Source organism: Amblyomma americanum, chromosome 5 (genome assembly GCF_052857255.1).
Source record: "Amblyomma americanum isolate KBUSLIRL-KWMA chromosome 5, ASM5285725v1, whole genome shotgun sequence".
Lineage (NCBI taxonomy): Eukaryota > Metazoa > Arthropoda > Arachnida > Ixodida > Ixodidae > Amblyomma > Amblyomma americanum.
Window position 1 is genome coordinate 174,281,136 of NC_135501.1, and position 24,987 is coordinate 174,306,122.

General features: G+C 48.5%; 1 protein-coding gene across 1 annotated transcript; it reads left to right on the top strand.

Moving 5' to 3' along the window:
- The first annotated feature begins 5,618 nt into the window (after positions 1-5,618).
- Positions 5,619-11,339, top strand: LOC144134370 (uncharacterized). Its single transcript, XM_077667294.1, has 2 exons — positions 5,619-6,008; positions 7,522-11,339. Exons 1-2 carry the CDS (start codon positions 5,619-5,621, stop codon positions 7,885-7,887), a joined length of 756 nt encoding a protein of 251 aa, XP_077523420.1. The 3' UTR covers positions 7,888-11,339.
- The last annotated feature ends 13,648 nt before the right edge of the window (positions 11,340-24,987 follow it).

Consider the following 24,987-nt stretch of genomic DNA (forward strand, 5'->3'; position numbering starts at 1 on the left):
GGAAAGGGGTTATAGAGAAAATTCCAAGTACGAGGATGACCCTGTTTCAGAGGAGCTGCCTGGGGCATGCTGCTCGGAATGCAGCGAGCAGAGTTATTTGTTTACGGTTTATGCTTTATGGGGGTTTAACGTTCCAAAGTGATTCAAGCTATGAGAGACGCCGTAATGAAGGGCTCCGGGAATTTCGACCACCTGGGGTTCTTTAACGTGCACTGAGATCGCACAGTACACGGGCCTCTAGAATTTCGCCTCCATCGAAATTCGACCTCCGCGGCCGGGATCGAACCCGCGTCTTTGGGACCAGCAGCCGATCGCCGTAACCACTCATTCACCGCGGCGGCTTCAGAGTTAATTGTGAGCGATAGGGTATTTGTTTCCGATACTCGGGCAGGCCGGCAGCGGCAGTCGATTTTTGATGGAAGCGAAATTCCAGAGGCCCATATGCTGTGTCAATGTACTGTGCGATGTCAATGCACGTTAAAGAACCCCAGGTGGTCGAAATTTCCGGAGCCCCTCACTACGGCGTCCCTCATAGCCTGAGTCGCTTTGGGATGTTAAACCCGCATAAATCAAATCAAATACTTGGGCAGGGCCTGCTGTTTCCTTACACGCTTTATCATTTTTTCTTTTTCAAACAACGAAGCATTTTCGAAAGCGATTGCTGAGATAGCCTGTGTCACAATGAATAGAAATGTCTGCTGCCGATGTCTCCGTCTCGTTCATTGGATCACGTGGATTGGAATGATTTTCTACGCTTTCTCCAGCGTCGTGTAGAAACGAGGTAAACTCTTGCTGACGTGGGATTTCTTTAAGCAGGGCAGTTTTGAGTGAATGTCTAACTGATTGTTGAAGAGTTTTGCGAGGAATGTTCCGTGAGTTTTCATTCTGCGATTAAACCATTCATAAATATTGACATTGACAGATGCTACGTCTGAGTGAGATTTCGCAGTATCTTATTTTGAGGGAGCGCATAACTTGAAGACGGGCTCTTCACCAGCTAAGATGAACTTAGCCACTGGTGTACTGGTCTTCTCACGCCGTACTCTAACAATATGCGCGGCTCTTGATTAAACCGACGGCGCTGTGCTTTGGTGAACTCCCCGTCGGATTCTTTCTTCGTCTTGGAAAGCAACAGAAAGTTCAAGGAGACTAAGCCACAAACTAACAGGTCAAGGTGAGGTTGACCAGCCATGCCAGGTCTAACGGGGCATGCAGTCACAAGTGCACCTATGGCAAGAGATCATCTTTCAGACAGTGATACATTAGCGAAGAGTAATATGCTATTGTGAAAGAGGACATTCTAAACAATAATTTCTATATAATAGATTCATGAAAATCGATCCTATTATTAAGATTATATTATGAAACATAATGTCTTAGTACTTGGTTCGGAGAAGCATTAAAGAAAGGATTTCGGTTTAATTCACACCATAGGGGTCACTTTTTGATCCTTCAACTCACGTTACCTTGGACACCTTGTAGATCCGCTTTGTACGTGGTGCACGTAGCAGACTGTTCTGAGCCTTGTTACTGGATAATGAAACTGGGCATATGTTTCCTTCTCACAACAGCCGAAATTATCTCCGCACTGTTCAAAGAAGCGAGATGGTTTTGCCCTGTGCAACTCTGTAGGCAAAGGGTAAGCATACTGAATTCATATTGCACCGCACGTCGCACCGTTATTAACGAAATACACAAAACTTGCTGCGCATTGTACTGTGTGATGAGACATGTGCACAGTGCTTGGTATCGTCGGCTCAGGCTACTGAATTTTGGATTCGGCCATGCCGCATTCTCGAATTAACATAGATATGGTCGTTTTCATTCGCTCAGTATCAGGTGAGAAAAGCTTGTTATTAGGTTGCTGCATTTATAAAAAAAACCCGTAGAAAGCATGTGTGTGAGGTACCATTTTTTGGCATAATCGGAGTGTTTTGTGAGGTTCAGGATGCCACAAATACTCTAAACGAAAGCAGCTGCCGACTAAAGGGCATTCTCCTAAAATGTTTTGTGTGAGCATAGGCTCGTGGTGATTGAGGATTTCTTAATTCACGAAGAATGCAATTTCTCAGTTACCTTTGATTAATGAACAAGAAAAAAAAACGCTTAAAGTCTTCAGATGACTCGCAGAAAAACCACCTTGTAAGGTAAGTTTAATGCGAGAAATCTACTATCTTACTTGCGTAATAAATGTTCTCACATAATGAAATGATGAACGGCCCTTCTGATTTGGCTGTCAAAAGTATTATTGCGCTCATAAAATGAACGCTTCCATATATTTCTTTTTTTTTCTTGCGCAGAGCGCTGCTAATGATGAATGCTAGCAGCCGCGCTTTTTTTTAAACTAGGAACAACTAAGCAATATTACTAAAGCGGCATCTGTAAAATGAAAAGACTAGAATACCTCCCCTTGCGCGACAAACTATCAGTAAGAGCATTCTGCGAGAAATCCTTGAAGCATTAGAAGCCACGCCTGGTCACAAAGGGCTTCTCTATATATGGGCAACATATATGATTGGGCTTCGGGCAGAATGCTACTAGTTTAGCTGTCTTTGGTCCAACTACGGGCCGCTACAAGCGTTACACGAGCGGGAGATGGAGCTGAATTTTCTCCCCAAGACGGTGTGCAGGGGTTGCAGGAGATTGCCCCATGAAGACTGTGTTTCATTAGCGAAATGAGCCATTAGTGAAGGCGAGGAGGAGGAAACCTTTATTCAGAGAGGGTATTGAAATTTTGCTCTGTGGGTGGAGTTTTCAGTTCAGTGCCCCATTAGTTGCCGTCCGCTGAGTCCTCTAGGCCAGTTCCCATTGCTGGTCCGGGTCTGAGCTGGACATATAACTATCCCACTGCTCTTATGTAGAGTATGGAAATGGTATTAGCGGTGGGTTAAACGGGCAGGCCCAAACCAGAGGGTGGGAAATGGTCTACTCTCCCAAGTTAGGACAGTGTGGGGCATAATGCATGAGAATATTTAAATGCAGTCGTGTTGGATGAGCATAGACTCCCTTCTGTAGCTGCCGTCATATACCTCCTTGTACTTTGGTCAGGGATTCATTTCGTGGTAGATACGTTATTTGGGTGAGACTATCGAGATGTGTAATGTCATGGAATGTGTCCAGTGGGGTGAAATCTCTGGTATTAATCAAGAATTTCTCGAGGGTGCCCTGCTGACGGTTTCCACTCGATGAACCCATGATGGAAGGTTGTTTGGTCAGATGCGGTTTACAGAAAACATTCTCGGAATTTATGAAAATTAACAAAAAAAGCCAAAGAAATATTCAGGCAGTACAAACGATATTGTTCAAACCATGCATAAAGTTTGGAAAAAACTTCTTGGCTGCTTATAGGATGTGCACAATAGAATCCTACCCGCTTCAGGAATCTCTACTGCAATATACCCTTCACCCAGGCATGTAGCCAGAAATTTTTTTCGAGAGGGGCTCTGCATGCTCATCGAGAGACTTCTAGGAAGATTGAAAGAGGAGGTCAGCTAATATTCGGGGAAGGAGGAGAAAGGGTCTGTCCCTCCCCCTTCCTCCTCCTTGGATACCTGCCTGCATCCCCCTGATTCTTGCATGCTTGTGAATCAGCCAAAAGTAGGGATCCTGCTGAGGCTGAATCCGTAGTCATAAACGTTAGTGTTAATAAAACCCTTGTAAAGCGTACACACAAGTGAATTAGAGAGGGGAAAGCCTCAGCTAGGGTGCTTGATAACAATTTTGACACGAGGACTTGTATTCGTCTGGCCAAGATGAACACAAGGGCTCGTGTTTAAGCGTTGGCAAGCACCATGAGGCTTTCACCTCGCTTGTTGGCCTTTTGTGTTTCAAGAATCCATCTACCTGCCCACTCTTTATTATGGTCTCCTAGTAAGCATGTGACACGACGCTTAACATCATGTTTTTCATATCGGACCTTCTTACTCTTCGACAAACTCAACGACAGTTTTTCAGCATTGACTCCGAAAATCTTGCTTTTTATGAGTCGATATTGCGAACACCTATTTTCAAGACAACTTGTGCATATGCTAATGAAAGCGACTGATTACTTTCAGGACCACGGCGACTCCGAATGGGAAGCCATTGTCAGTCTCGTCTGGGCCTTGAGGTTCTGGCTGCTGGCTCACGCTGCCCTTGCATAGCTGATAGCAGTGCTTGGGCCACGGCTAAGAAGCCCTGCGTCCCGCTTTGCGCGCAAGACTTTCGCTTTCTGTTGCATGCTTCCTTGATCTTCTTACAACGTTCGTTGGTGTTCCCACGCAGTTACTGCAGGCGTTTTATGTTTTCTACTCGCTTCTGTTCGCGACGATGTGCTTCCCAAGGGACGTGTACGAGGGAAAGCTCTGTTAAGCATGTTGAGACATGGTTCGCTTTCTTTGAATGCTTTATTACTGCACTCAAAGGCTTCGTCACCGTCTCGTTGTGACTTGACTAAAGGGAAGACTGTTAGAACTTGGGTTACTCTGATGTTAGAACTAGGTGGTACGTGATGCCCACTGTCTCAAATCAAATGTCAAAGGTGAAGGGCCAAAATCAAAGTTCGGGTACCCAGTGGTCACTGTCATGTGGTCACATGGTCATACTACCGTAGCTTGGGCCATGCCACCACGCGAAAAACTTGGGTTGGACCTTGTGAGGCTTTGAAGGTCATTGTCTCATCCACTTCAAAGTAGAAGTTGTACCCCGAGGAGTACAGCTTTCGCTCTAAAAGGTAATGGGCGCATACGAAGAAGCGCGCGGCAATAGATTAGACAAGGTAGAAGTGGAGCTAAGCCCCGTGCGGCGCGGGCTCATGCGGCAGAAGAAGACTCGTACGAAGACGCTTCGCCACACACTGATCTGCAAGCGTCTAGAAGCTGTTCGTTTGGCAAGTACCCATATTCGGCAATTCTTCTGCCATTGGTATTCAGAGATTTTCACTAGCACTAATGCACAGACTTCGCGCTGTCTCCCTGCCTTCAGTCCCGCTCATATTCCTCTTGCAGCCGTCTTATCGGGACTGCATCTCCGACAGCTAGCTGGCCCCAGTACCGCGGCGCCGATGGTGTTTCGCTTATGAGCGCAATGACGCGGGTTCGATTCAGAGTCTCGTTAGGATATTTTTGATGAAGAGAAAGCGAAAAAGAATGAGAAGATTTCAGCGCGCCTTCAAAGGAACGTGCACCGCATCCTTATCAGCCAGGACAGGCGCGTTTACGACATCATGCAACGAAGAAATTCATCGCAGATAGCTGATAGCTTGATTCAAATCGTTTTATCTGCTTCGCATTTCATCTACTGGCTCCTCCGGAAGTGTCAACTCGCTTATCAGAGCAGTGAAACGCGATGCTCTCTATGGTAACCCTAGTCACACTAAAACCCACAGGGCGGCCGGTAAAGATTTCCTCTCCGTTCCACAGTGCCAGCTGCTTTATTACGTCATGATGACTCCACAGAGTAGCCAGAAGAAATGCAACGAGCGCTACTTTTGTGCCCCAGCTAGTTAATGCCACGCGGCTGCTGCACACGGCCGGGATTTTTGCGGCGGCATAATTTTTCCGCTCCGTGGGATATCTTTGAGATGCGGTGTCTTAAGACCCCTTCACTTATAGCTCGACCTTGCGCGCATTCAGGCGACCATGTCGAAGCAGGGTAGCCGTCTAAGCAGCGCCAAAAAAAGCCGCCAGAAGAGCCGTCGCAGCGCGAGCACCGTGGATGCCCTTGCGTCCGGCCCGCCGGACCGGTCTTCGTCGTCCACGGCCACCGGCACTACTGGCTCCCATCTCGCGGTCTCCAGTGCAGCCTCCGGCGTTCGGCCCACAAGCGACGGGCAGGAAACCAACGCTCGGGCATCCAGCGACAAGCTGTTGGCCTCCGACGCTGGAGGAGCTGCACCGTCAGAGCCGACAGCAGCTGGACAGCAAGACCAACAGCAGAAGTTCAGAGTTTCAACGCCATCGGGGTCCGCAGTGGTGCAGGCGGTGCTGACCAATGGATCGGATGCGTCAGTCCTACCCACCACTGCTCAGGTAATAATAATAACACTGCCTTGCCTTTCAGACCATAGGCAAGGCATGGCTTCTTGGCTGGCTGATTTTATAAATTTGCTTCATGAAACCTGAAGGTCCATTCTCACCCAAATATCGCGAGCAAGGACCGATAATATGGTCTGAGTTTTTTCTTCACATGTAGTTCAATGTCGGCGCTTGGTTTAATTATTGGGGATCAATGAGAAACCGCCGGCAACTGCGATTCACCGTTCTGAAGAGCCAAGCCGAGTAGCACATCCAGCAGGCAGCCTCACCTGTTGGATAGCGAGGCCACTGATGGAACGAGCGGACGGCTGTGTGAATGAACTAGCCCAGACGCATCGATCTTGGCGGTAGACGCGTGCATGCGACTTGTCCAGCCAGTGTTCTGTTGGGGAAGCGGCAGATCCAATGCACAAGCAACTCATTTGACACTTGTGCGACTATGCAACGTCAAACGATTCGATGGCAAGCGCTGTGTACACTAAATATAAAGAGCACTTTGATTTGTTCTTTGTGGCATGTGCGTTAGTCACCGTATTGTGCTCTGTAGTGTTCTAATCGACAGCTGCATCAAAAACTCTTCATCGAGACTTGGACATTGCTCGAATCAATAATTCTATGCGATTTGACGTCACTGCCTCACGGAACCGTAATACCACAAATGACATTTTCTCTTTACCCAAGTATTTTCCCCCTAACGTCAGAGCATCGTGGGAACTCTTCATCTATGACAACAGTTCTTTTCCGGCCAGTAATCGTTTGCTTCCTGCGTAGCTATAGCCTTTAAAGTTAATATAGCGAACAAACTGCCGAATGCTTCGGAAAGAATACGTTCCTGCCAATGCCGTTAACCAAACAATGACAAGGTGGTTAGTAATGTAAGAGCGTGACATTACATGGCGCTAGTAGGAGGAAAGGAATTAAACCACCACTTAGGAGACAGCACGACATCGTGACAAACGGAAGAAGATTTTGTTTGGAGGGCCTTCTTTAGGGTCATCTGCAGCTGCGTTCCTGCGCCGGGCTCGTCTTGTTAAAATATCGCAGCTAAGTTTATACAATTTTTTTATCTTTTTTCCTGTTGTTTATTCCTATTTCACCGTTGTTATGTCGCCAGCTGATAGAGATCACTGCGCTTTGGGCTGAAAGTAATTCGTCCCTTTGCTGTCCACACTAGCACTAGCTGTGGTGCTTCAAAGATCTGTTGCAGGACGTTCATATATCGACATCTAGTTATCAGAAACTCTCCCATTCATGAAAAAGTGAGCTGCTCTCGGTGACTGCTTGGTCCCAATGTAGGCAGCTCATGTGCAGTCAATCTGGGTGCGGCACCTCTCGCCACTATCGGTGCAATATGAGAAACGCTGAGGACTCCCTCTTCGGTCATATCTTAGAACGATGTAGGGACCCGCCCACTCGGATTAAGAATGGCATCAGCCAATGGTATCTCGCATATCTACCTTGAATAGTAACCAATCGGGAGTGTTCTAATGCATGACCATACATTCAGGTGTCGGCGACGAAGGGGGGAACCAGGCGGACTCAAAGCCAGCCAGTTGTCAAGCGTCAGGACCGAGGAGAACCAAAGGCTGGCACCACTGCAAAAGCTGCACTTAGCGAAGCCCCTACGTCATCTATTACGCGCCCCGAGACCACGGCGGAGGGCAGACACAACCCCGATGCATTCGCTGCCAATGTCCAGGAGAAGTCCTCGATACCCACAGTGGAGCGAGCACAGGAGCGAGTGTCCAGCAAACCAGCACACCTGAAGGTGACACATGCCAAAAACCCGGCCGCGGATCCACCGCCGCCGAAGGTAATGGCGTCCCTGGCCCGGGATAAAGTGACCGGGTTCCTTATGAGTTGGCAGTTTTAGCTGCATTTGGGAAGAAGTTTCTTAATCTCGTCCTGGGTATTACCTTCGTGTCCAGTATCGATAAACCGCAGCTGCAAAACAAGAACTAGCCGATTGCACAGATCTGCATATGAGCGATGTACCGACAGCAGTGGCCGAACGAGTAGAACCCCCACCACCTGCACTCTGTCACTGCTCATTGTTCCATCATTTTGTTGCTGCGCCAGTATTCGCTATAAGAACGCCTGATATTACGAGCCCGAGCATCCATGTAACCGACCCAATATTGGATATGTATCGGCAAACGTCGGTTCTACAAAGGTTTAGAGTGAAACCATCCTAATCTAATATTGGGCCAATTATCTGTGCTGCTTGGGAAGGCTCTTAGTGGTGGATGACAAATCCTCACCCGGTCTTTGCTGGACGGAGGCCATGTCGATGCTAATATCGCGCCTGCAAAATAACGACGACTCTGTACGTGGCTATTTCCACGAATTATGACAATACATCATGAGTGATATACGTTCCATTTGCTTAGAATTATGAGGTTATACTCTCTAATGGATGGCGAGCAGAAGTAAAGGCTGGAGATAACGCTTGAACCGACGCCACCTTGGGTGATCGCCTAGTTACTTTTTTATCAAAAGACAGTAATACGGCGATTGCCAAGTTCCTTGTACTTTTATTTTACCATTCCAGATTTTCACAGCCACAAGTAGGCTCACGCGAATGCAGTTGCTCGTCCGTACTCCTCGCAGAATTCTGAGCACTTCTTGAGAGCTTATTTGAAAAAGAATCCAAAACCAGGCTTAACTTGCTAAGATATAGGACTGCTCTATTTAATACGTTCAATGCACCTTGGGTAACACCCGCCGCGGTGGCTCAGTGGTTAGGGCACTCGACTACTGAACCGGAGTTCCCGGGTTCGAACCTGACAGTGGCGGTGCGCTTTTATGGAGGAAAAACGCTAAGGCACCCGTACGCTGTCCGATGTCAGTGCACGTTAAAGATCCCCAGGTGGTCGAAATTATTCCGGAGCCCTCCACTACGGCACCTCTTCTTCCTTTCTTCTTTCACTCTCTCCTTTATTCCTTCCCTTACGGCGCGGTTCAGGTGTCCAACGATATATGAGACAGATACTGCGCCATTTCCTTTAGCCAAAAAACAATTATTATTATTATCGTGGGTAACCGCTCGGTTATGTCCTATATTCCGGCTATGCTGCAGGAATATTCACTGGCTCAATGAAGCCGTGGCACAGCTCATATTCATTAAAGAGAAAGCGAAAAACAAGCATGCCAGGCTGCTATTGCAAACAGTTAACGCTTCCAATAATTTGGCTTCGCCTTAGGTTGTTCACAGATTCACTAGTGGGTCACGCGGCACCAAACGAAATGCAAGGTGGCCCACCAGTAGGCCACGGCGCAAAGGGATAAGGGCCCATAAAATCGCTGGCCCAGTGAACGTGTTAAACCTGTACACTGTGAAAATGAACGGGTAGTTGGGAGGGTAATTTTCTCACGTCATGTACGCAAGCGTGTACGAATAGCCAATGCAAAGTTTAGTCGAGAAAGATGGGAGAGCTAGATACGATGTATTGCTTACTGTGCCACATGGCGTAAGGTCCGTATCCCCGTTGTACAAAAAATCCGATGTCGACTTTGTAAGCGAAAAATCACGAGCCTGCCTCTGCCAGGTGGTCGCCCAGAGAGCAGTCCCGCACATACACCCTTAGTGGGGTTGGCACCCCCCAGGGATCTGTCCTCTCCCCTTTCCTCTTCAATGTCACACTCATCCCCCTTGCCCGCAAACTACAAACTATCCCTCACCTTCGGCATACACTCTATGCTGATGATATCACTCCATGGACCACCCATGGCAGTGATGGAGACATAGAGAATACTCTGCAGTTGGCAGCTACCCTCACCCAAACACATGCGCGGAGTATCGGACTCTCATGCTCTCCGGAGAAGTCGGAGCTCCTCATAATCCGCCCCACAACCCGAAACTGCCCCACAGCCCACATAACCGTGAAACTGAAAAACCGGTACATCCCGTAGGTACACACTCTCCGGGTACTGGGCCTCCACATCCAGAACAACGGGAAAAAAACTCTAACCATCCAGAAGCTCAAGCAGGTGGCGGTGTCGATATCCCACCTAATCCGCCGAGTTTCTGGACACCACCGGGGCATGAAGGAGCATGACCTATGTCGTCTCATTCTTGCCTTCGTCCTTAGCCGCTTTCTCTTCACGTTCCCGTACCTGAAACTCCAGGCCACAGAAATCTCCACCCTGGATGCCATGATCCGAACAGCATTTAAGACAGCACTACACCTACCCATAAATACCTCAACCGAAAAACTCCTCCAGCTAGGCCTACACAACCTGATAAGTGAGCTTATCGAGGCCCACCGACAGACACAATACATCCGTCTCGCGAGAACCACCACCGGCAGACACATCCTACACATCCTCGGCATCAGGATACCAGCCACGGATCCCACACAGCTCCCGGTCCCCCCCACATTCACCGCGAACAACTTATTAAACCTCTCCCTAAAAACATGCACCCCACCTAGCACGAACCCCGCCGCAGAGCTCGCCACGGGCGCTCCACAAAAACTACGGCATGGAACCGGATGCCGTTTGGGTGGATGCTGCATGCACAGGCGAGTACGCGGTTGTAGCCATCACGAACCCCTCCCTACAAACGATTGCTACCCTTCACATATCCCCCACTGCCACTTCGGAGGAGGCTGAAGTGGCCGCTATTGCCCTAGCCATCACGCGCACGCAGGCGCGGTATATACTATCGGACTCTAAAACTGCCATACTACGTTATGCCCGCGGGAGAGTTCACGTCCCTACATCTCGCATATCGAACTCCCTCGCCGCACACCCGCCCTGCCACATGGAGCTCATATGGGTGCCTGCCCACTCTGGGAATCCCGGAAACGAGGCTGTCAACGCTTTAGCCCGAGGTTCTCTCAACCGGGCACCGGCGGTCTCCGATCTGGGGTTCTCACGGGACCGCATGCATTCCTTCAGTGAACTGACGCAGACCAGCAAAGCCGAGCGTCAGCTGTACCCCCACCCCATCCCTCCTTCGACAATTATCATCAGGCACATTGGAGGCGGCTCCAGACACGCACCTTACCCTCCCCTTATATACGCTCGCGCTATGACCAAGTCCACACAAACCCCTCCTGTACCCTCTGCCACCACCCCAAAGCCACTCTCGATAATATCATTTTCCTCTGCCCGGCGGATTCTCCCTCGCGGGGCCTGGAGCACCTTACCACTTGGGAGGCTTGAGAGACCCCACTGCGCTCCGAGGACCCGGCCAAGCAAGCCATCGCCAAAGACCTGGCTGACAGCGTCATGAGTCTCCGGGACATGAACGTTTGAGTGCAGTGGGGCCGTGCGAGGCCCAAGGACCTGTGCGTCCTAAACTCCCCTGTATGTAATAAAGTTTACACCACCACCACCCAGAGAGCAACCGAGATGGCAGGTGGGCCACCTAGGTCACCTGCCCTTGCGTTGTCATCACAATCTGCCCACCGTATAGCGAGCAAACTGTCCGCCGTGGTATGTGACACTCAAATTAATGATTGGTCGCTCAAGAAGACCAAACTGGGCCGCTCAAGGCCCACAGCTGGTAACACCTGACATCGCAGGGCAATGCGCATCGCATACCTGCCGCACAACTGAGCCAGGAGGTGTATAAGGACCGCCAGTGATCTATAAATGCAAAGTAGAGAAGGACCTTCCGCATATATGGCTGTTAACCCATTGCGCGATCTTGTCATGCCCTTAAGGCAGCGCTTAAGTGTCCCCTCCAAATTTAAGCCGAAAACCTTTATTGGCTCATACTCCCGGTGACCATCCGTCCGGTCACGTTACCTCGAGGTGACCGTCCGTCCGTTACATCGCCACCTAGGTCACTTGACCTATCTAGGCACGTGGCCGGGGTCACGTGACCTATCTGACGTAGCGCAATGCTCACGCAATCTGCTGTTCTTCTCTGTCGTGAAAAGAATTCAAGAGCGGCAAATTCAATTCAGTGCAATTAGTCGCAAACTGATTTTGCCTTCCCGCACTTAAGAGATATCTAAGTGCCTCCAACGATTTTTTTCTTTCAGCCAGCAACACCACGAACCTAGAAAACTGGGCATGGAATCGATTGAACCAGTGAAGGAAGGCGCAAGCAAAATGCGATTATAAAATAAATAATAATGTGTTTCGTAACTGAACCCATAATGGTGGTGAAAAACTCAGAGGGTACTTGAGACTACTTAGGTAATAAACCGAAGACTCGCCTCCAAACGCTGAATCCACAAACGCTGAATTCAAAGAGGTCTGAGTGAAACACTCGGACACTCGGTTCGGATACCTGTCGCTAGGTAGCCTCCAGGCTAATCAAGAGATGTATGCTATATGCAACGACCAATTGTATGACACCACCCGCAACTTGTACGAGGAACGGTGGCGTCACAATATTGATACAAAAACTGCTTTTTGAGGAAAGCATGCCCAGTAATATTGGACAAAAATTTTGAAAACTGGAAAATTGTGGTAATGTTCAACCATTCTGATATGTAACAAAATATTTCTTTTAATGTGTTTCCATCAGTCGCATCGAACAGTCAAGACCCCCATAAAAAACCAATAGTGAACGCTTTTCACTATAGGTGAAATGTAATTATTCGTTTATCTAACAATACTGTAGGCATAATTAGTCTCTTACAGGAGTGGGCAAAATGATGGGACGGTTATAAAAACAATAGCATATCCCGTATAACATACACAAAATACAAAACATGTGCACTACAGTAGGATAGAGATAGCTAATACGCTGATAACAAATATACAAAAAAATGTTAATAGAAAAAGTTCAAGACTGCCGTCGGGTGCGCTGCAGATATGTTGAGAGTCATAGCGAAATCGTACATTATATGAAAATATTGCTTTAATAGTTGGTTTCCCGCTATAAAAATTTATTTTGTCCAGAATTGCTATATATTATAAATGGCGTATAACTGTCTCACATTAAGGTTGACACCTCAACCGCGCCTTAAGGTGAGGTAAATTATAAGAGAAGGCCCATAATAGGAAGTGCATATATAGTCAGTTCGAATCCTTATCGCAAGCTAGCCCCAACATGACTAGCATGCTTAAGCTGTATGCAGCGAGAAATCGTAAGACACCACACGTAAAGCTGTACGACAAACGGTTGCTCGTAATTTTGGTACAAATGTAGTCGGGAAATATGGCGCCACATTGTGGTCAGCCACTGGGTCTGTGCTCCTCCTACGGCCGCTTGATAGCGTAACCCTATATTTCTTGCCGTCGCTTGGACTTTCTGCAACATCTGCGAGTGCACACACTAAAGCGCTAACTAGTTCTAACACAGGACCGGTAGTCCTCTAGCATCAAACATTTCGATGCTCTGTCATTGTCGCGGAATGGTCGCCTTGACGAAGGCGTTCAGTGATGAATACTGTCTCCGGAATAGACTACAATGCTAGTCTCATTAGTTTGATTGCACTCAGTATTGCGTGCCATCACCGTTAAATACGTCTGCTACTTGCAAGCAGACCGCTGCCGGCAGAGACGACCAGGGCCACAAGACCGACGTCTACCCAAGCACTGGCAAGAGCAAATCTTCGGTTGCGGACTACACCTGGCACACAGTCGAGCAAGGGGCCGGTATGCTGGTGAGCATTTTTTCCCTGTCTTCTGTTCGCTCGCAAGATAGGTTACAATGCATTTGCGTTGACGTTAATGGGGGCCACATACCTAAATATTATATTGTACACGCGGCACCATCGGTTTCTTCATGTTCTATACGCCTCTAGTGTGGCGTCTGCAAATTTCTTGGGTCTTGGAGGATCATTCTTACAGGTTGGTCCTTCGCAGACCTATGCATACGGATCCACAAATATGTTATGCTGGCGTTTGTCGCAAACCTCCCCCCTCCGCCGACCCATGTGGGCCGCACAGCAGTTTTGTGAGGGCAGCACCTGTTGGGATTGCCGATCTTTTTTCCGCATTGAGATCACACTTATTTCGCTTGCCTTCAAATAATTGCAAGCCACCGACGTGGTCAACTTGCGGGCACGCCTGTTTTTCACCCCGCCACGGCCGATGTGGGACGAAGAGCAATTTAGTGTGGGCAACACTTTTTTGCTTGAGGAGGTTTTTCTCACATAGAGCTTATGCTGCATATGCCTTCAGGTTCCCCACAAAAGACCTATGTGAGATGAATGTAAGAAAATGGTCTGAGCTCGAGAAACACCATGCGAGATCCATGTAGCATCAACAGGGTGCTTGCCCACTTACTCCCCATCTTGTTCCATGGTACGTATAAGAAAATTTGCACCTACCCCACATGCCTAAGTGGCTCCCACAGAGGCCTCAAATCGTTGGATACTTGGGGTCGTAATACGACCGCAGAGTGACCTGAACCGCTCGCGGAGTACGTCGCCTGCATCAATTAGATGATTCAAGTTCATTTGTTTGGTGATCCCACGCCAACGGTCCTCCACAAGGTGCTCAGCTGTCCCTCAACCCTGCGCTATCTGGGCATGCTTACACCCCTGGCGCCCCCTTTGCGCAGAACGGTTCAATGATGGGAGCACGGCATACGCCCCTTCTGAAGCATCGTCACCGCTCAGATGCTTCTCATGCACGCAGGAAGATACCCCGACGGTACCTAACCTCGTCTAGGGCTGCCCAGGCCCAGAGTAGTTGTCGACAGCACTGTCAAACTTGGATATTGACATATGAAACCTGAATATGGCCACTATTCGGAGTCGGCCACTAAAAGTCAACTTCGCCGTAGTAGAAGGATGTGGAATAATCTCGAACACCTTGTCAGGTGGGCCAATTGTCATGTTTTGGATGTTGGCCAACCGTCAAATTTTGGGGGTGCGCCAAGTGTCAAAAGTCGATGATGCACTGCAGCAGCCAAACATTGGAGGCGGACAAAATACATAGTTTCGGGGAAGGGCCAGCAGCCAAATTTTGGGTAGGGCTCACTCCGAAGTGTGAAAGGTGGGCCAAGTGTAACAATTTAGGAGTAGACCGTGCGTCAAATTTGGTGTTGGGCTAAGTGTAAAATGTTTCCGAGGCAAGTATACTCCCAGATTTTGAGTTTGGGCCAAGTGCACATACCCACCGCGGTGGCTCAGTGGTAAGGGCGCTCGGCTACTGATCCGGAGTTCCCGGGTTCGAACCCGTCCGCGGCGTGTACGTTTCAATGGAGGCGAAACGCTAAGGCACCCGTGTGCTGTGCGATGTCAGTGAGCGTTAAGATCCCCCGGTGGTCGAAATGATTCCGGAGCACCCCACTACGGCATCTCTTTCATCGTTTCTTCTTTCATTCCCTCATTTAGCCCTTCCCTTTCAGCGCGGTTCAGGTGTCCGCCGATATATGAGACCTATACTACGCAATTTCTTTTCTCCAAAAACCAATTTACCATTTTTTTTCAAGCGTGTCAGAGGGGCATCAAGTGTTCGCGTTGTCGTGTGTTGGGGAGGCACACTAAAGTCATAATGTTTAAAGAAATAACAAGATGAGAAAGGGGCTATCACGTCTACTCTTAAGGCGAAGCTTTTAAAAATTGAAATTTTGTTTCTATTTTCTCCTTTCACTAAGCCCTTTGTTCCTTCGCAATGGACCGTTCGCCAGCGGAGCGCATGATAACGCGTTCGTGCGTAACCGAACTGAGAGGCGTGTTTTCGGCCCGTGGACTGAACAAACAAGGAACAGGAAGTTCAAGTGCCTCTCCCCGCGAAGATGCGCGCGCTAGCTCTGGCAAACACAGCTTTTACCAATATTTCGGATGTCGCATTTCGCTTAGTGACGTTGAGCTGGCGCATTGTTTTGACAAGCTGCGCTGCGTTCGCTACCATTATAAAACGGTCGACTGGGCTAGCAAGACCGTCCAGGCCTTTCAGGAGTCAGACAAAGGGCTGCACCTGCACCATTGAATCGCAGTCATGGGTCGGGAAGGAAAGCCAGTTTGACCAGCGTTGCCAAACACTCTTAAAACATCTGGCAGCAATGGTAGAGCCAGCGCGCCGTCTGCTCTTCTGGCTCGTCGCATCCGCTTGACACCATCGTACTGTAGGCCAGATTTTATTGTCACATGAACACGTGATGCGCGGGCCGCGGGCGAACGGACCGTCATGTGAATCGTCCTTTACGGCGCTGTTCTGGCGTCCATCGAGATGCGAGACAATTACTGCGTCATTTGTTTTACTCAAAAACCCACTTTCAATGTTCCACCTGACATGTACTGATGGCACAGTGGGTGTTTTGGCAGTTTTGGAGGAAAAGGGTGGCGCGTTGTGAAACTGGCAAGAAAATCTGGTTTCCAGCTGTTCTTGGCGGGAAACTAAGGTATATGTGCACCGGTGGGGCGCCGAGAGTAAGTATACCAGGCGCTCACGGATAGGGAGTCGCATGTCGGCGTCTCTCGGAAATCATTCTTTCTGTCTACATATCAAAATAGTTTTGGGGAATTGTAAAACTTCTAATGCCAGGAAAAGCATCGGAGTTACAACGTACACGGGAAAACCGGCCACATGAATGCTGCCGCACTTTCTTCGTTACCAGTTAACAAAGCACCTCATTCTTTATATGTTTTAATTGCTTCGAGGCTGTGAATGAAAACCAAAATATGTTGGGCGAAAGCGAAATTAAATGAGCAATAACTCTATTACTCGGTGCAAACTGCAACGCGGCCATGAGGCAAATGAGCCCGCTCCTCCAAGCTGCTTAGGTAGAGGGCACGAGTTCAATCCCTACCGCGGAGATCACGTTTGCGTGGAGGCAAAACGCAGGACACGATCGCACTGTGCGATGTCGGTGCCGTTAAGAAACTCAAGGTGGTCGAAATCAGTCCCATGCTTTCCACTGCGCTCCCTCTTTGCTTGCTTTAACATACCAGGCCGCAATAAAGCTTGGACATGTCTCACAATGTGTTTAAGGTAATTTCAATGCGACAAAATTGTATAGTTCGCATACTCCTGTTTTCGACTTCAGGGGTTGTTGCTCCATTTTGAATGTATGTACAAATGAAAATGAATATTGGTTGTTGGGGCAATGAAATGGCGCAGTACCTGTCTTACATATCAGCGGACACCTGAACCGCGCTGTAAGGGATTTGATAAAGGAGAGATTGAGAGAAGAAAGGAAGAAAGAGGTGCCTTAGTGGAGGTCTCAGGAATTATTTCGACCACCTGGGGATCATTAACAAGCACTGGCATCGCACATCACACGAGACGCCTTTTGCGTTTCGCCACCATTGAAACGCGGCCTCCGCGGTCGGGTTAAACCCCGGTACTCCGACTCACTAGACGAGCGCCTTAACCACGGAGCCAACACATCGTGTGGAATGTAGAAGCGCAATACCACAATTATAGAAAGCATTAGTTGCTTATGCTTCACTAAACTCAACAAGGCACACAATTATAGAAACTTGCGTTAGCGAAAGACTTCTTCCGCACTTTCCACGTCTTTGAAAACGAACGTCTTTTGGACCATGACGGGAGAGTGTGTGAGCACCGACATTTTAACAGTTTTCATTTGCACGAGCAAGCACGCCTAAAAAGTTGGAACATTTCTGGAAAAGCTCAATAAATTAGACGTTCTAGGCTCTGGCGGTATTGTCCATTCATTCTATTAATGTCTCGGGCAGACCGAAAACATCTCCAAGGTGGAAATTAGATTGAAGCAAGTAGAGATGTACCTGTATCTCACCAAAACATTGCTTCACTTCTCTTCGCAGGCGAGAGCACTGCAATCTGCCGGCCTAGGACGGACGTTTTCTAGCACCGGCAGGACCACGATGGTCATTTGCGTTGGTGCCGCTGTCTTCGTTCTCGTCACCGTCGTAATCGTCCTGACCGCGTTACAGCAGGGATATACAAACGCCCGCAAATTCTGTCTCACCGAAGACTGCGTTCGGCACACGACTCTACTCACCAAATACCTCGACATGAATCGCGATCCTTGCGAGAACTTTAGCGCCTACGTCTGTTCCGCATGGCACATTTCATCCGACCACAGCGAGCAGGTCACATCGGTCATGGACAGCCTTCAGTTCTCCTGGTACACACACTTCAGGGAAACCCTGGTGCAGGGAACGCTAGAGATTCCTAGCGGAAAAAAACCGCTGGCCATGTACGATATGTGTACCACTGGTTACCAGTCGGGGGCTTCGCAGCTGACTCCTTTCCTCCAGTTCCTCAAGAAGCTTGACCTGACCTGGCCGGAGCCCCCCGGGGAGCTCTTTGAGCCGCTTTCCTTGATTGTCTACTTCGCTTACAAGTGGCAGTCGCCATTCTGGATATCGGTGACTATCCTGGAGCCCACATCGTCCGGTCAGCAGCGCATCCGCGTAAGTCCTGGGCTCTACATTCCGATGATGCTGAAGCAGCATCAAAACGCGAAACTCAGCTACGTGAGGTATTGGGAACTGTTCCTCAATCACCTCTATCCGGACTCAGCCACTCGACCTCCCATCAACGTTACTGACGTGGAAAATATACGGGATGTGGAGGGAGAAATCCTCGAAGCCCTTTACTCGGTCATGAGCTCGGGGAAAGTGGAGCCTGCTCTGTTCCCGTTCGGCGAACTTAACGAGCATGTCCCGACCGCCTCGGCTAGAGTCTGGGTGGAGGGTTTTCAGCTCGGACTCTCCCTTAATCCGAAGCTTACTCTTCAGGACTACCTTGTCGTCAGCGACTTGTCGCTCATCAGAACATTTACCGAGCTCTTGTCAAAGTACGACGCCAAGGTACTGAACAAGCATCTGATTTGGCTTCTGGTGCAGCACCATTCCTCCTACGCGAGCTACGAGTTCCTCAAGATCCACTACGGGAGTGAAAGGAAAGCGGCAATGTATCTACCAGCTTACTGCGCGGACCGTGTAGAAATTTCTTATAAGGTTCTGGTTCTCGCCCTCGGCTTTTACTCGCTCTTCAAGGCTCAAGACATAAGAACAATCGACATTGGTTTCGACAGCCTTGTCACAGAGGCCGTGAAAAATATCGACAGTTCCGACTGGATGGACAAGGAAAGCAAGGTTCGTGCGTCCAGAAAGCTGACCGCGGTGAAGAAGGCACTTTGGCCGCCGGCGGCTGTCCTGAAAAAGGACGAACTTGAAAGGATCTACGCCACCTTCCCTCGAAATGCAGAGTCTTTCTTTCGGTACTGGGCCTTGGTGAGTGGTGCCGCAACCAGATCTAAATGGACCACCGAATACCTGGAAGCCTTCAGACTGCGATGGAACAACCTTCCCGACTACACCGGATACGACTACGTCCTGAATAGTGTGGAACTGGCGATCGCCGTGGCCACGCCGCCAGCGTACTACAGGAATGGGACAAAAGCCATGCTGTACGGGGGGCTCCTGTTCCTAATGGCGATGCAGATGGTGCGGGCTATAGACGCCGAAGGTCTGAAGTGGACGTCAAATGGAACTGCGGTGAATTCCATCTTGACGGACTCGACTAATGCCACGTTCCAGGAAAAGGCCAGCTGCAAACAAGGGGCGGAAAACATCAACGTGTTCCCAGAGATACCCGCCTTAGAAATCACGTACTCCGCTCTCAAGAACTCTTACCAGCACGATGAAAGCGAGCCTTTGCCGCTGCGCAAAGATCTACCACCCGAGAAAGTCTTCTTCATGACTATGTGCTACCTGACGTGCGCCAAACCGTTTTTCCAGTATCCATTTGTGGCGGACTGCAACAAACTTGTACAGCATTCTAAATCTTTCGCTGAAGCCTTCGAATGCCCCAAAGGATCCAAGATGAATCCAGAGAAGAAATGTTCCTTTTTTACATGACGTCTCCTTCACACTGATGCCGTCGCTACACGAACAAATCTATTATTTCCGCAAATGTTGATGCCAATCTACTAGTTTGACAATGTGGACGCAGTGTGCTTCGACGTGGAAAGACATGATCAGAAAGAATTTTTTAGAAACTTTCTGAGAAGTAACGTGGTGAATCTGTTTAGTATTGTGTTTAGAAACTGCGTGGCTTGAATTGACTGTGCAGTTAGTTTGACTGGTATTTTCTCTATAGTTTTACAGCGCTAAATTTTCTTTTGATTATACTTTTTTACGAAAGCACGCTGATCATGTTTACGCCCGGAACGCGACCAACTGATCCGTCTGTTTTATTAGCATGACCTTCAGGGTTTTATATATCAAATCACCACTTTATTATGTGAGTTTAAAAAACTGATGTCACTGATGGGATGAAGTAAGCGCGTTTTCTTGCTCTACTTTTCTTTCTAGTTCGTTTTCGAAACGGTGTTAGGCAACTAGGCAACGCATTGTGCCAAGCAATGCCCAGATTTTGTAGGTGCCGGTTTTTTTTCTGGCATGTTTCATTTACCTGCGTTGTTCCGAACTATTGACGAACTGGACGCCAAAACTGCGGAGTGTAATAGCCTGCCGTATTCCGGAAAAATTCCTTTATGTGTGCTCTCTGGTTTAGTTGAAGAATCCTATGACCACAACTTTTGTACCTGGAATATATTCGCGGAGTTCAGTAGGAATACGCTTTTTGGCTATTTTTCTTGGATTTATAGAAACGCGCGTCGATAAATTCACACGAAAGCTATTTGCAGCGGCGGTGTGGTAAAAGAATTCACATTTGATTATTTGAAACGCGCGATTGTCTAACGCCTTCGATGTGAATCAATTGGCGCAAGCTTCAACTTTTCTGTAGATCTCGCATCGCCAGAACGGCAAGTGCAATGCTCCTCTACGTCACGCAATTATTTTTTGAAGCTGTTGCGCCATATGTTGCTCCAGGATGCGATATCACCTCGCTGTAGGCCCTCCTATGTGAATCTGCTTCTGTTGATTAAGACCAAGGTGAGGGGAAAGCACTGATCTAAGAAGCTCAAACAGCTCGAGCCTGCATGCTTGTCGCACCTTAGCAGCAAATGATTGATGGAAGTCTGTCAGAGTACCAATCATATGGGCGGCTCGTGCGGTTCTTCCTTTTTAACATCTCAGCTAGAAGATTTCTCACATTGTTGAGGAAGGAAAAGTTATAACGGGATTGCACGCGAGCTAACAGGCGTTTTCGATAAAGAAATTGGATGAATTTGTCACTTAAATTGTTCTGAATGAATACCAGGTTCTTGGACTTAGTTTAGCCCGTGATGCGACAGCTTAGAGGGTATAAGAAATGATTTTATATTATGGGGTTTGATGTCTCAAAGCACCCCCTTCAGTCTGGGACGCCGTAATGGAGTGTTCGAAATAATTTCGACCACCTGGGGCTCTTTGACGCGCACTTAAGCCTCACAGTACACTGCTCTATCAAAGTCTATCGATCAAAGAAACACAGTAATGTGTGTTTCCGCTGTCCTCTGTGGAGTCAAAGTCCCTGCTTCAAATAAGACAATGTGCGTGGCTGATTTCTTGCTCCGTGGTGATCGTTGACGTATTGGTCGACAAGGGGGCTTCACCTCGGCTCACTCTTCGTTTGCCTTCTTTCTGCAGTCTAATGAAGTCGTCGTCAGCCGAGGAAAAATTGATATCGGCTGAGTACTTCATGTTGACTTTTCAGCAAGAATACAACGCTTTTAGAACGCGCACAAAATATGAAACAGCGCGACGTTGAGGCACATGGGCTAGAATCTGCTCACGCGTATGCTGTGAGGAATGACCAGTGGAGGTGGTCAACGTCGCCACATGTGCCGCCTGGAACTTCGCACGCTGTACCGAAACCAAGTTTCGATTTCGGCAGTGCCGAACCATAAGTGCGACAGGCATCTCAACTGCAATTAACATAATGGTATGCAGTAAGAAGCAGGAAATGGCAGTTAAATAATCTTTAGGCTATTATTATAGACCTCATATTTGTACGTATCTGCCAATATTTCGCTATCCTGTTAATTTTTTATCATATGACATAAAACTAAAGTTCCCTAGCAGAGGACGAATGCCCAATTTTTGTAGCAGTTCAGAATTGAAATTTAGGTCAGTGCATCACTGTGAAGCCAATAAACATATTTTTCGATATTATCATAGCGGCAGCAGTTCAAGAATTTCACCTATAACTTTTTGCTGGATAGGGTTATCCTAGGCAGATTATGTCTGATCACGGATTACAATTCTCATCTACGGATATGCAAACTTTCCTCCATGAACGGCGGATGCGCCATAGCTACTCTTCAGTTTATCACCACCCAAGCCAATTGACTTGTCGAACTGTTTACAAGGGTTTTGAAGGCATATATTCAGCTGGCTCTGTAGGAGTGGCGTGGCCTACGTACCGCTGTTGTTGACCCCCTCGGTGTCTATGTACGCCACATGCCAGGGCAGGAATCGCACCTGCCCTCCTGCTTCATGGCCGGTTGCGCCCCGCACAAGGCTTAACGTCGTGAGCTCGCCCAATCAGTGCTTTTCGACAGGTCACACAAAAGCGCTTAAGCTCTTGCGACAGAGGTTCGAGCAGAAGCGAGCCAAGTATAAGCTTAATGCGGGCCAGTGGAGTGCAGGCAAGCACCGTGACTTTCTCATAGGCGAGTACGTGCGAGTTCTCAAGCCCTCTGTACGACAAAAACTGTGGGCTCGCTTTTCGGAGCCTGGAAGAGTTGTGGAGGGAGGTGGACCTGCGTCATACCTGCTGGATAATGGACGAGTGTGGCACTCATCCGAAGTTTTGGCTGTTCGTCAAGAAGTAGTCCAGCGGCAGTTACAGTCCTCAGTTTCGGCGGAAATTTTCGCCGACTTCTTGCCGCCCATCGACAGCACCCGAGTGCCGACCGGTCCACGTACCGAAACGTGAACCAGAGTTCATATTGTAATACACCTCCAACCCAGCATAACCGCAGTTTAGATGATGTCAGTCGCAACCCTTCATCGCGATCGGTTTCGCCCATTCCAGAACCAACAGGCACTCTTGAACCCACTTGTAGCTCAACAGCAGCGACTCCTACTTCCCCCCACAGAAGCGCAAGCGAAAAGAAGTTACCCGCAAAGTTTAAAAACTGCGTTATGGATTAGAATAACTCTTACCTCCCAGAATTTTTCTTTTAAGTGCGGCGGAAACGTAGCGAGGAAGACGAAGCGCTGTGGGCGCGATGCACACACCAAACGCTGGCCGGTTCCCCACATTGGTATGTGCCACCGCTTTTAAGGCAACAGCAACAACAAAGGAGGAGAAAAAAATTCACAATCGCTCTAATGAGGTCGATTGCTGCGCCTGCTTTCGCCTCGTGTCCTAGTTACGATACAACAGCTATGTCCACTCGACGCAAGGCAGACTAATTCAGAGATTACGCAGTTATGGCACCATCTGTACCTCGTGTTTTGAACTTTTGTAGCTTTCGAGGCCTCAGTTCTCAGGGAAAGTAGAGCGTCGTTGGAATGCGGTAATCGGTACATACAGGCAATCGAAATTTGTCCTCGGTGTGTCTTTAAAGGACGCGTTTCACAGAAATGGCAGTCGCCGGAACCGAGCTGTAAATCTAGAAAAGATTCCCCGAGACAGTCTTTTTCGAACAATGTCTGTTCTGTTAAAACAGGTACTACTGCCCTGCTCTGCAAGTTGTAATTGCGTCGCGTAAAATTCGAATACCCAAATCCTAGGCCAGGATTCGGGTGATGAACGATTGCAAACGAGCAAGTAATCAGTGCAACGACAGAAAAATAAAAACGGAATGGGCTCGCACAGCTGATTCCTGCGTCTGCAGATTGGAAAAAGTTGAAGAGCAGCTGTGCCCCGTGCCGGCACACGCTCACGTTGCAGAAGAAGAAGACTCGTCCAGCGAAGCTTCGTCGCCCACAGCTCTGCAAACTCCAAGAAGCTGTTCTCTTGCCAAGTACGCACCGCTCCCCTTTCTCATGCCAGCGACCTTCAGATATCTTCACCGGCCCAAGTGCACAGACTACGCACAGCCCGCTTACCATCGTGCCAACAGACATTTTCACATAGCCGTCTCCTCAAGCCGATAAAGTATTGAAGGGTGGTAGGGCGGTCTTTGGGGTTTCACTAACGAGCTCAAGGATGAGGGTTCCACTCCGATGCATGGTGGGTACACGTTGAATAAGAGAAATGGAAAAATGATCGCGTGTCGAGATATCAGTGGGTCGGAAGGGAGCCTTGACTATATCTTTTGCGGCCACAGCGAATGCTTTGGCGACAGAATGCAACGGGGAAATCCACTGTAACTAACGGAATTTTTTTACTTCTTCAGCTAGAGATATCTGTTTCGTTTAGGTGATATTTGTGATAAGCGATGCTTTAGGACTCCTTCATTAGTATTTTGACCTCCCATGAACACAGGTGACAGTTGTGTTTCCCTTTCCGGTGGCGATGAGAGGAAACTACTTGATGATGAAATCGGGGTTTCTTGATGACCCGGTGGTTCTACTCGCAAACATTCACATTACTCAAGGAAAGGAGAAGGTTAACTATTTATATACAACATAGGTAAAAAAACGAGAAGAAACAAAGCAAGGAGAAAACTATTTACATGACTAAATCGTGCATCAGACGAATTCAGCCTCCTCCTGCTCAACACGTCGCATCCTGCCCTCCTGATCATACCGTACGGCAGCCATCTCCGTTTCAAGTGCTATCGTTTCTATCACTAAACACTACACCGACATGGTGAATTCGGAGAAAGCAGAAAGGTCTCCTACCTTACTGGTTGCTCTCTGCCCCGGTAATCTCGTCGTCCTCAGTGATGACGACAGGCTCCTCGATGCGGACGACTTGAGCTCTGGATCTCTCAGCAGCTCGCTGACTTCTGCCTCGTTTGACTGGCCTGACTTGGTCTCCTGGTTACTTTTCAGCAGCTCGCTGACTCGAACCTTCGATGGTTTGTTGTTGCCCGGCTCCTTCAGCTCCTCGCTAACCTGAGCCTGCGACGTCCACTCGACCACGAGCAGTGATCCTGAAGCTCTCGACGTCGCATTTCGACGCAGCTTCACGTTTTCTCCTTTAGGACAAACAGCTTGTCCACCCGTTTGTTCTTCTCACCCTCCGTCCAATGCCTTGAGTAGAAAGAAGTTGCGATCCTGTGTCGACTGCGCCAGTTGTGTTTCCCCTTCCGGTGGCGATGAGAGGAAAC